This window comes from Juglans microcarpa x Juglans regia, chromosome 3S, assembly GCF_004785595.1.
Source record: "Juglans microcarpa x Juglans regia isolate MS1-56 chromosome 3S, Jm3101_v1.0, whole genome shotgun sequence".
NCBI lineage: Eukaryota > Viridiplantae > Streptophyta > Magnoliopsida > Fagales > Juglandaceae > Juglans > Juglans microcarpa x Juglans regia.
The window spans coordinates 20890812-20901401 of NC_054599.1; the positions used below are offsets into that span (position 1 = coordinate 20890812).

The following is a 10590-nucleotide window of genomic DNA, read 5'->3' on the forward strand; positions in this document are numbered from 1 at the left end:
TAATTTAGAAATTGAGGGGAGAAGAAAAAATCATGTTAAAAGGATACTTTGTTTCTTGATTTTTTTTTTATTATTATTTGTTTTTACGTTTTTGACAATTTGAAGGTTTTTTTTCATTTTCTTTTTAATTTTTTACCTTCAAAGAAATTAATTAAAAATAAATAATATTGTTCTTTGTTTTAAATTTTATTATTTAAATTATATTATTAAAGCGATATGTTTTAAGTGACTATCTAACAATTACAACAAAAAATATATCACATCGTACTCATGATTCATAATTACATGTCATTTAGATAGTGAGTTGAGATAAAAATTAAAAATTAAATAAATTATTGATTGAATATTATTTTTTAATATTATTATTATTTTAAAATTTAAAAAAATTAAATTATTTATTATATTTTTTTATAAAAATTTTAAAAAATAATAATAATAATATGAGATAAAACAATTTTACAATCAAACGAGCCCTTAAAGAAAACCTATTCAAAACCTATCTAGTCAGTACTCGATGGCTCTTTGGCATGCCTTATTGACCGACTGAAATAATGGCTCTTGGCTTGACAAACAGTGGAGATGTTCGGAAATAATTTTTAAACAAAAAATAATTCAATTTTTTTAAAATTTTAAAATAAAAATATATTAAAAAATTATATTGTAACAATATTTTAACTTGATAATATTTTTTATTCAATTTTTTCTCTCATTTTTCAAAACCCAATATTTAATTCAAACTATCTTACTTCTATTCACAAAACATCATCTATATTCCATATATTTGGTAAGAAAAAATTAAAAAAAAAAACAAAAAACAAAAAATGATATATGGTGTTTGGAGATGATGAATAGAATTTTTCATCAATGTAAAATTATAATTTAACCAAAAATACAAAAGTTTCTTGGATTATTCTTATACACGTATGGTACCGACCAGAAGTAGAACTACATCTGATGAGAGCTAAGAAAGTAGTATTACTGGAAAAATCTGGTGGCTCAGATTCTCTTTCTTGTAATTCGGAGCAACACCATCCAACTCCACGTCGAATTTGCTTCGTTGATCTGTATGACATTTTTACTTGAAAAAATGATACAAAAATACATGGTATATAATTAATAGATGTAACCTCAGGTGGGGGGTGGCCAAAAGTGAAAACCCGGACAGTATTAATTTGGGAAATGTTTATCCAAGATATGATACAAATGAATCATGCTACTGTACACCTTCATCTTGCAAATGGAGATCTCTGGGTCCGTACCTTCAGTCCAAAGTACTAGAAGAGCCCATAAATACCTTATATCAAGCTTGAGTTGCACACAGCAGGCAAAATTTCAACGTTCAGCCAGACGTATACGACCTCCATTCTGACTGCAACCTTTCCCAGAACAAATTCACATATCACCTGTGACCATTATTTTCATTGCTTAAGCGGCTAGTACTTGATGCTAAGTGCGATGTGAAGCCGAGAGTTGTCGAGCGCCGCAAGCTCTGCCGCAACCTATCAAAATACTCGGGATCGTTTGTTCGGCTTCTATGCCGTATCAACTGTATTATTTGATGGTACATTGGGAAGAAGCGCATCTGAATTGTCGAGAAAGAAAAGTATGGTATCAGGGCTGAGATCACCACAAGAAGAATGACAAGCCAATATGAAGACGATGGGGCAAGGTCTTCGATTAAGAGTTTGTAGGCTGTGGTAGAAGTGATAGGAGACATGGCTCCATATATCAAGAGGAAAAGGTACCAGATTGCAATAGAACCCCAGATGGCAACATGTTGCACCAAGGTGAAGTAACTTATAGCGAGTGCCATCTGCAGGTTTACGACCCAAACAACGCATGTATACATGGTCCCCCCAACGATATCCCTCCCAGCAGTTTGTCCATCATTATTGAAAGCCTGTAGCCCCAGAGCCTTCATGCAGGAAAAGAAAATGATTATGGCACTGCAAAACCCATTTAACATCCAGCCGAATATTCGACGCCAGCTGAAAAGGACATTTTGCACCCCTTCTTGGTATAATAGAGGAAACTGCCAATGAAAACAAGAAATATTCACCCCAAAGCACATATCGAGAAACCAAAAATGTAAGTCAAGGCTACATAGTCAAAGCTAAGCATATGTTATATAATCAGGCATGCTCTGTTGTTCAACACTAGAGGCAATGCCAGGTACAACGGCTTGCAATTGTTTTATTTCTGGTACATAATAACAAAAACTCAAACTAACAAGTCCCAAACTATAGGAGACCAGAATGGTCTTTTCTGTTCACTCAACAATGCGATTTCTAAGAATACTATTTTTTTTCTTTTTTGTCTTCCACTAATCCAACAGTCCCATAAAATGGCCATACGCAAAACAAACCATTTGAAAGTACAGACCGTTCTTGATGCCCAGTGTTAATAAAAAAAAAAAAAAAAAATACAGATAGCTCTTACACCAACAGCCTGTTTGGCCAATAGCATCAGTAGCGGGTGGGTGATCTCAAAGTGAGGAAAAGAACTTTGAGCCACCATACTTATGTATCTAGGAAAAATAAGTCCACACCATCCTAGGGTCTAAGAGCAATTAGGGGCCTAAGGGGTTGGAGTAAGCAAGATATGTTCTTATGATTATCGCAAAAATGAAAGTTACACGTTCCTTTCTGCACCCCCCACCTAAAGTATTATGTTAATCTCTCCACACGAAGTAAAACATAAATGAATCCATGTATTTGACGGTTAACATACCTTCAGACAATACCGAGCAGAAACATCTTGGTCAAAAATGCCCATAGCAACCACCGGAAATGTTGAGAAGAAAACACTATAAAGTGACAAAAACCAATCATTGTACGCTGGTTGTCCAGAGAATGATGCAAATGCCTCATATAAGAAGAGAGTGAAACCAAACGTGATATTCTTGTAGAAGAAGTAACAGATCTGCCAACAGACAATGACCCATGTAAATTGATTGTCGTGTGAAGGTTTAAACTTGTGATAGAATTTGGAAATGGCACATCTTTAAGATTTTGATGTCTTAAGTTTGCCCTAATCCAAATGTAAGAATGGATTACCATTGATGAGATCCTTCTGTAGCACCAATGTCCATGCACAAGTAGCAACCGCTCCAAATATCGAAACTGTGCAATCGCAATATCACTTGACATGACCGCCTGAATTGAAACAACAAGAAGAGTACGAGGAGTGAGAAACATAATAAAAAAACAAAAGGTTTCCTACACGATTCAAATAAAAATATGCACAGCAGTCTTGAGCACCTGCATTCCCTCAGCACCACTTATTCCAACCCCTATATCTGCTTCTTGAAGCATTCCAACATCATTGGCACCGTCACCAATTGCTAACGTTGTTTTTCCCGTTCCATCTTTAACCAGTCTTGTAACCTTTTTCACCAGGAAATACAAATTACTCCTAAATTCTAATTATATAGTAAAAGAACAAAAAGAAAAAAACAAATGATGATCAGAAAAGTTCTTATACGGTTTTAGTCACTGAAAAAACCATAAACCTACCAATGCCTTCTGTTTTGGTGAGGAGCGGCAGCATATAACAGATGCACAATTAATAGCAAGATCTAGAAACATTTTCTTCATGTCATCATTTAAAGCATAAGCAAGTGATTTCCCATCAATTATCAAAGCAAATGCCTCAGATCTCCCACTTGATGAAGTAAGCTGAGCCTTCCCTTCAATTATCTGACCGAAAACACTTTCCTCTGATGCCTAAAGAATGAATCAGAATCAGAATCATCAATGTACAATGAATATGGATTTATAGATTATAAGATATCATAACTCAAATCCACCAAGCATCACAGGTTCAAAATAATTGATGCCTAGAGATTCACAAAATATTTTGACCCCATACTAAGCACAAAGGACTTACATCTCAGTTCGTAAGTCCTAGCATACAAGCATGTTTTTACTACACCTTTCTGCTAGATTACCCTTTATTCCTTTCTCCTCGAGTAGTGCTATTTGAAGGCCTTTACACTACACACCATCCACGTGGCATGATTTCATTTGTAAGATTCAAATTTTAAAATTTATCTTTCAAATCAAATTATGCCATGTAGATGGTGTGTGGTGTAAAGACATTCAAATAGAATAATTACTCCTCCTATTGCAGACTTGGAGATTTTTTATATAACACAGGTCCATATAGAAATCATCAGGATTCAGACACCTATCTTCCTACTTCACTACAGAATGCCACACCAGCACCATCTACACTTACTGTTTATACACGGGGAGATGCAGAAATGTGGGGAAAAGAAAAAAAAGTCGGCAGCAATTTTTTGAGAGGGAACAAAAAAAACCAAAACTAATACAAAGCAAATCCAGCCCAAAGGATACTGGTGGAGATCCAATAAAATATGTACAACTTGCACTACCAAAACAAAGGTAAGGCCAAAGAATATTCTTATCGATGTAGAGTGTAGTCATGAATGCCACATTTTGAACATATATACTAAAAGGCTGAAAAGGAAGAAATGACATAGCATGATATATATGATCACTGTGTTACATTAGGCTAACATGCATTTCTCATCGAGTTGGCTTCAAAGTGAAGCCAAAATTATTCAGGTTGATAAGTCTGGCACTACATTAAGTAAAACACATCAGAGTTTGGTCAGCCAGAGTCACAGTAATCTCATAACCTTCCTATATTGTTCAAGAGTACTTGCCAATCTAAAAAAATAAGTTCCATCCTAAAAGAGTAAATTGCCTTACCGAGAGATTATAACAGAATCAAAGACTGAAATACAAATTTACCTTAGCAGTCGCAGCCTTGTCTTCTGCTTTTTCCAATGCCTGAATTTGGGAACTCTCCAAATTGATTATTATCTGCTTCATTCCTTGTCTAAGCAGGCTACAAGAGAAACTGCCAATTTGTATATTTAAGTCAGATATCTTCAAAATATTATAAGAAGAGGGCCTCAGCACAAAGTCAGTATAAGAGTCAGACATAAATCATACCCAATATTGATGGCAGTCTCCATCTTGTCTCCAGTCAAGACCCAAATCTTAATTCCTGCTTGGGCAAGCTTGTTGATGCAATTAGGAACCTGACAAGCACAACAGGAGAAATCATCTCCAAATCCATAATCAACAAAAGGGTGTGTTCATTAGTAATTAATATTTTCAACCCACCCCATTTTGGAGTTTGTCCTCAACAGCAGTTGCACCAAGAAGAATTAGATCCCTCTCAATCTTCTCAGCTACCTCATCAATCAATGACTCCCGATCTGCACTTATTGAGTTTTTCACCTCATTGAATTTATCATTGAACTCCTTGTATTCTTTTTCATCAAGCTCACGATATGCAAGGATCAAGGTCCTCAGGCCATCATTAGCATACTCGTTAACATGCTCCCTGGTCTCCTCTTCAAACTTCCTACCATTCTTGGCAAGCCTTCCAAACATGACACTGCATGGGAAAATGAGTTAGGGTGATAAAGAAGCAGATGATGATATATCTGAGGTTTCAAGATAGTTGGTCACAAACCTGTCAGCACCTTTACAAAGTACAAGTATTTTTCCTTCCTCATCTCTTACTATCACAGACATCCGCTTCCTTGAACTATTAAACTCTAGAACATTCAGAAGTTTATACGTCCTGAAAAAAGGAAATTACTCATTTTATAATATAAGATTAGCTAAGCATAAAGAAAGTAGCCCTACTTGCACATTTATATGTAGCCTCAGAAAGATTGGCTGGAGGGAGTATTTAACTCCTTGTTCTGGCATTCACATCCACCATAAGATGTAGATCACAATTGCAACACTAGAATGTATGTCAACATGCAATGAACTAAATTGAGTAAAGGAAACCATCTACTTGGCCCCGTGGAGCTTCTGAAGATACCAGGCAAGGAATACGAACAGAAATTTGAAAAGAATTAAGTTTTCAGTTCAACTCTTTGTGAAAGCAATCACAAGAAACAAGTATAGAGCATAGCAGAAGCTCTGTCTGCTGCTAAAGAGAGCAGCAGAGCAGCCATCGCTCTCTCAATCTATTCTCTAGTGGGAATTTAAGGGAAAAGAATACAGAGATGTCCAGTGGCAAGTGGATGCAAAATCAAAGATGGGCCCTGTGCTATTCATATAAACCCATATGCACAACGGCATCCAAAAAGTCTTATAACACAAACTCTAGTTTCTCAATTTCTGTTGCAAAGAGAAATGCTGACCTTTCAACTCTCTTGCTCGACACCGGATCCAGCTCATGCAGTGAAATGCTTGTCTGGGTCCTTTTATAGAATTCAAAACCAAGTTCTCTTGCTGCAATCACAAATGCCGCTTCATCTGGAGATTCAGCTTCATAAGAAACCTTTCCTGTTTCTTCATCCACTTCAGGTATTGCAGTATGACAAATCGTCAACAGCCGAAAAAATTTCTGAACGACATCCGCATGAGGCTCATTCATCCAGTTTCCATTCATGATTCTTTCATCTTCAAAATTAAAGCCTTTTACATGTGACTTGGAATCAGTAGAGTCTTTTTTGTGGTCAAGTCCATTTACTTTCTCATTAACCAAAGGTGAGCTTCCATTCATAGCCCTCTCAACCTCTGTAACACCACGACCATAAGCTGTCCCAGCCACAGAACACTTGATGAACTCCATTGAATTGCAGGTCAAAGTTCCAGTCTTATCAGAAAGTATTGTGTCAACTTGGCCAAGTTCCTCATTCAAATTTGAGGTACGGGCATGTGCCGGTTTGTCAGCTTCTTCATAGTACATGTGAACATCTTGGTTGATGAAGATAGTCTGAAGAACTTTCACAACTTCAATTGACACATATAAGGAGATTGGAATAAAGAAACTATATAACATAAGGGCCGTCAGAAAGTGAAAAACTGCTGCCAGTGGTGCTCTTTTGGGATCAAAGAAAACTGTGGAATCATCTGGTCTAAGATACCACCTTTTTGGCCTTCCATTTTCCAAGTCATCTTCAGTTGCAATGCCAAAGAAAATAGATCCAACAAATGCCATCAGAAACAGGACACAAAACAAGAAGTAGATAATTCTGTCCATTTTCTTCTCAATTTTGCTTCTCTTTGAAGGGGGGTCAGTAGAATTTTGAATAACCTTTGTGTCATGACCAGAGAAGATAACAGCGCCGTATATGTAGTCTGTATTCCGGAGTTTAGAGTCTCTGAGAAGAAGTTGTTGAGGAGAAAGGGGATATTGTTGCACTTCAAACTCCATACTTCCAACAAAAGAGTACAAATTTGCATTGGGGTCTTCACATTTAACAATAGCTTTGAAATCACTGAAGTTGGAGTCCTCATTTAAAAATGAAGTTTTCTCCAATGCTTGCTTTAATTTTAAATTTGTCTCCCCATCAAGGTTCATGGTCTCGACATAGCAGATTGCATCATCATAACTGGATGAAAGCAAGAGGAGATCTGCCGGGAAGAATTCATCCTTTGCCACCTTCACTATATCTCCCACTCTCAAGTTCCTCCATTCAGTATAATCAAAAACCCCATCGTGTTTGCACACTTTAACCTTTCTATTGTTAACCTCAATATCCTGAAAAGTTATTCCACTCACAAAATTATATATCTGGGATTATGCTAGCCAGAAAGAACAAACAATGTATACAAAAGCCATATATCCTGCAAAATTAAAGAACATACAATGTATGCTAAAGCATAGATCCTGCAGAATTATTCCAGTTAAAAATTGTTTGCCCAGGATCAACTAACCAGAAAGAACAAACAATGTACATTACTAGCACTTTGGCCTGTGCAATCAAGTATAGATCTCTGAAATTTTTACTCACAAAAAAATCAAGTATAGATCTCTGATCATGGGCAAGATAATATAGAACTTGTATAATTAGTATTGCACATATCCAAGAAGAATGATTTCAAGTAACATAGAAACATAGTTTACTTTCTCTCTTTATTCCAAGAAAAATATTCTCTCTCTTTATTCAATTAAATTTTCTATTTTGCCATTTTTTAAGTCATTCAAGTTTTGAACTGAAGTAGTAAAAGCATACAATGAAGGAAATAATATTAGCATCCCCTACTGATCATGTGATTTCAACATTTTTTAAAATTACACGTCACCGAACTAGAGCAACTTATATGCCATGAATTTAGACAGATAACGTGAAGTTACTCATATCATATTTATGGGGAGTCAAAAAGACTAAGAAAAATGATTTTGCATCCAACGTAACAATCGAAGTGGCGAACATTCCACAAAGATAGATACTTTTGCTCAAAAAGCCCTATAGTAAAATCACAAACTTTAATCAAAGTAACCGATTCCCTCAAATCCTCAGGACACTTCTTGATTCAGAGATCTCCAAGAAGTTTTCTGTTTATTAAAACAAATCCCGAGAAAAAGTAAAAACCATCTACAATCACTTTGGCATAAGGAGACTCTTGCACAGGTATGGTTTGTTTTGAATCTATATAAAACCTAGTTAAGTTGAATGAGAAAGATAGAAAAACAATTAAATACATAATATGAGGATTGATTAACAGAATCAAACTGGAAAAGCCAGAAATGGTACCTGCTTCTTTCGCCGCCAATCTTCAATACCCTCTTTCACCATCGTTGCTCCAACAACAACAATCAGAGGGATGATAGCACTAACAGCTGTATAAGGAGCGAGTGGGGTGAAAGCCAAGGTGCCAGCAACCAAGAAGTAAAAATTAGCCACCCTCCTAAACTGCTCAAACAATGATTTAGGCAAGAAAGTGGCAAGGGTATACTTTGTAGTCCTAACATAATTGCCCCCATACTTCCGAATTCTGGCCTCAAAGCTATCCGGTTCATTGCAAAAAACAACCCTGGAGAACCCTGGCCCCCCAAGCTGTGAATGATCATCATCCTTCAAAGATGCCTTTCCACATTTGAATGAGTAGAGCTTGCTGAAATTCAGCTTTCTCCTTCTGCCACCTCCCATTTTATTACTCTACAACTAGAAGCGCAAGCTCTCACCAACTCCTACAGCAAGACCAGGAAAACACAGAAGCCCGCAATTCAGTATAACGTTTTGCTCCCTCCAAAGCAGCTTCCCTCACAAGTAAATTCAGCTTCTTCAAGGATTAGTACCTAAAAGAATACCAACAATCACAACCCAAAAAAATTCAAAAACCTACTCGCTAAGAAGAACTAGAAGATTATTCCTCTGGGTTCTGTGGAAAATAAGAACTACGCAAAAGTAGTACCCAGTTACTACTTTCCCCAAAGATGCCCATTTTTTTAATAAAAAAAAAAAAAAAAAAGAGAGGAAAACAAAGAATAAACCAATGCCAGTCTATAAAAATCAGAACCCCAGAAAAAGTTCCAGTCCAGAAGATCCAAACCGAAAAAAAAACACAGAAGCAACAACCAGAACATAAATAAATAAATAAGTATTTTGAGAGAGCAAAAATTCAAGGAATATAAGGGATAATAGAAAGAACACAGGGGTTCAGAATTGAGACAACAAATAATACTGTACAAAACCTTACGAATTCTCAGCACCAGAGTGTGTTAATGAAAAACTCGCTTCGTAAGTCAGCCAATTATCGAACAGACAGGGCCACGAGCACATAAATACCCCGGACGATCCGGATCAGGTAGTTATAAGAATATTCCTACAGGTGAACATTTCTCCGAAGGCAGGCGCAGGCCCAATGCTTTGAAAACAGACTTTGTCTTGGATTCTCGGTCACGCGCATTCGGCCTCTTGACTTGGCGCGACTGTGTCACTTTTTAACTCAAATCGCTCCAAATCCAAGATCGGAAATGTGGGTTGCGAAAATTGAAAAATCGTTTCGAGGATTAAGAAAATAGAAGCGGAGAGATCCAGAAGCGCAGATATTTTGCAGGGTAATTGATCAAAAGAGAAATCCGATTTCGCGGGAAACCTTGGAAGCTCACAAATGTCGGATTATGATTTCTCTTTCGATGTAAACAAAATATCCTTTCCCCCCCTTCCGTAAAAAACTTCGTGGAGCAGCAGAAAAAATTAAAAACAGCAACCCAAAAATAAAAACGAAAGAAAGATCACAATAATATCTTACCCGAAAAACATGTTCAAATACACAGAAACCAAGACATGGGTATTGTGTCTTGATCAATAGAAATTAATCCGCCATGACGGGAAATGTGCACAACTTCTACGCAGAGTCGGCGGTCACGCACACTCAAAAATTTCTTGCATGCACTTTATTTATTTATTGTTCATTTTTGTTGGTTTTTAATTGTTATTACTCGTTTTCATGTTATTTTTTTAGTGGTGAATATTCTCGCTCGCCGAATTAGTTATTGATATCAGCTTCCCACGTACTTATTATCCGTCGCGTCTTCCTTGAATAAACTGATCTTCAATAATTATAGACATTTTTACTGCATTCCATTAATTTAATTAATTGCATCAATTTTTTTTTAATATAAAATAATTTTTTTAATTAATCAAATTAGTGAAATGCATAAAGATTATACAAAAATAATTATAATACAAAAATTAAAATAAAATATAAAATTTGTATTAATGGACACGCCCAGTACTCAAAATTGGGCGACACTAGCACCCCTCATTTTATAATTTATCATGTCTGTCAATTTATAAAT

The 10590-nt window shown here is 36.1% G+C and overlaps 1 protein-coding gene across 4 annotated transcripts; it reads right to left on the reverse strand.

The window, feature by feature from the left end:
- Positions 1-854: 854 nt before the first annotated feature.
- On the reverse strand, positions 855-10194 carry LOC121257307 (putative phospholipid-transporting ATPase 9). 4 transcript variants are annotated; one of them, XM_041158272.1, is made up of 13 exons: positions 10041-10194; positions 9481-9963; positions 8540-9084; positions 6197-7542; positions 5512-5622; positions 5157-5433; positions 4983-5071; positions 4779-4887; positions 3516-3725; positions 3261-3386; positions 3057-3155; positions 2731-2922; positions 855-2032 (listed from the first exon to the last, which is right to left on the reverse strand). In XM_041158272.1, the coding sequence occupies exons 3-13, from the start codon at positions 8933-8935 to the stop codon at positions 1400-1402; spliced, it is 3588 nt and encodes a 1195-aa protein (XP_041014206.1). In that variant the 5' UTR covers positions 8936-9084; positions 9481-9963; positions 10041-10194; the 3' UTR covers positions 855-1399. The 4 variants fall into 4 exon arrangements, with proteins under 4 accessions (XP_041014206.1, XP_041014204.1, XP_041014205.1 ...); XM_041158270.1 differs by lacking the exon at positions 9481-9963 and having other exon boundaries at positions 10041-10193; XM_041158271.1 differs by lacking the exon at positions 10041-10194 and having other exon boundaries at positions 9486-10019.
- Positions 10195-10590: the final 396 nt, after the last annotated feature.

Excerpts from the sequence above, each read along its gene's own strand:
- LOC121257307 (XM_041158272.1), bottom strand. The coding sequence starts at position 8,935 with ATGGGAGGTGGCAGAAGGAGAAAGCTGAATTTCAGCAAGCTCTACTCA. Across the intron at positions 5,434-5,511 it reads CTTTGTAAAGGTGCTGACAG|TGTCATGTTTGGAAGGCTTG; the intron begins GTTTGTGACCAA and ends TTTCCCATGCAG. Across the intron at positions 3,726-4,778 it reads ACAAGGCTGCGACTGCTAAG|GCATCAGAGGAAAGTGTTTT; the intron begins GTAAATTTGTAT and ends TTCATTCTTTAG.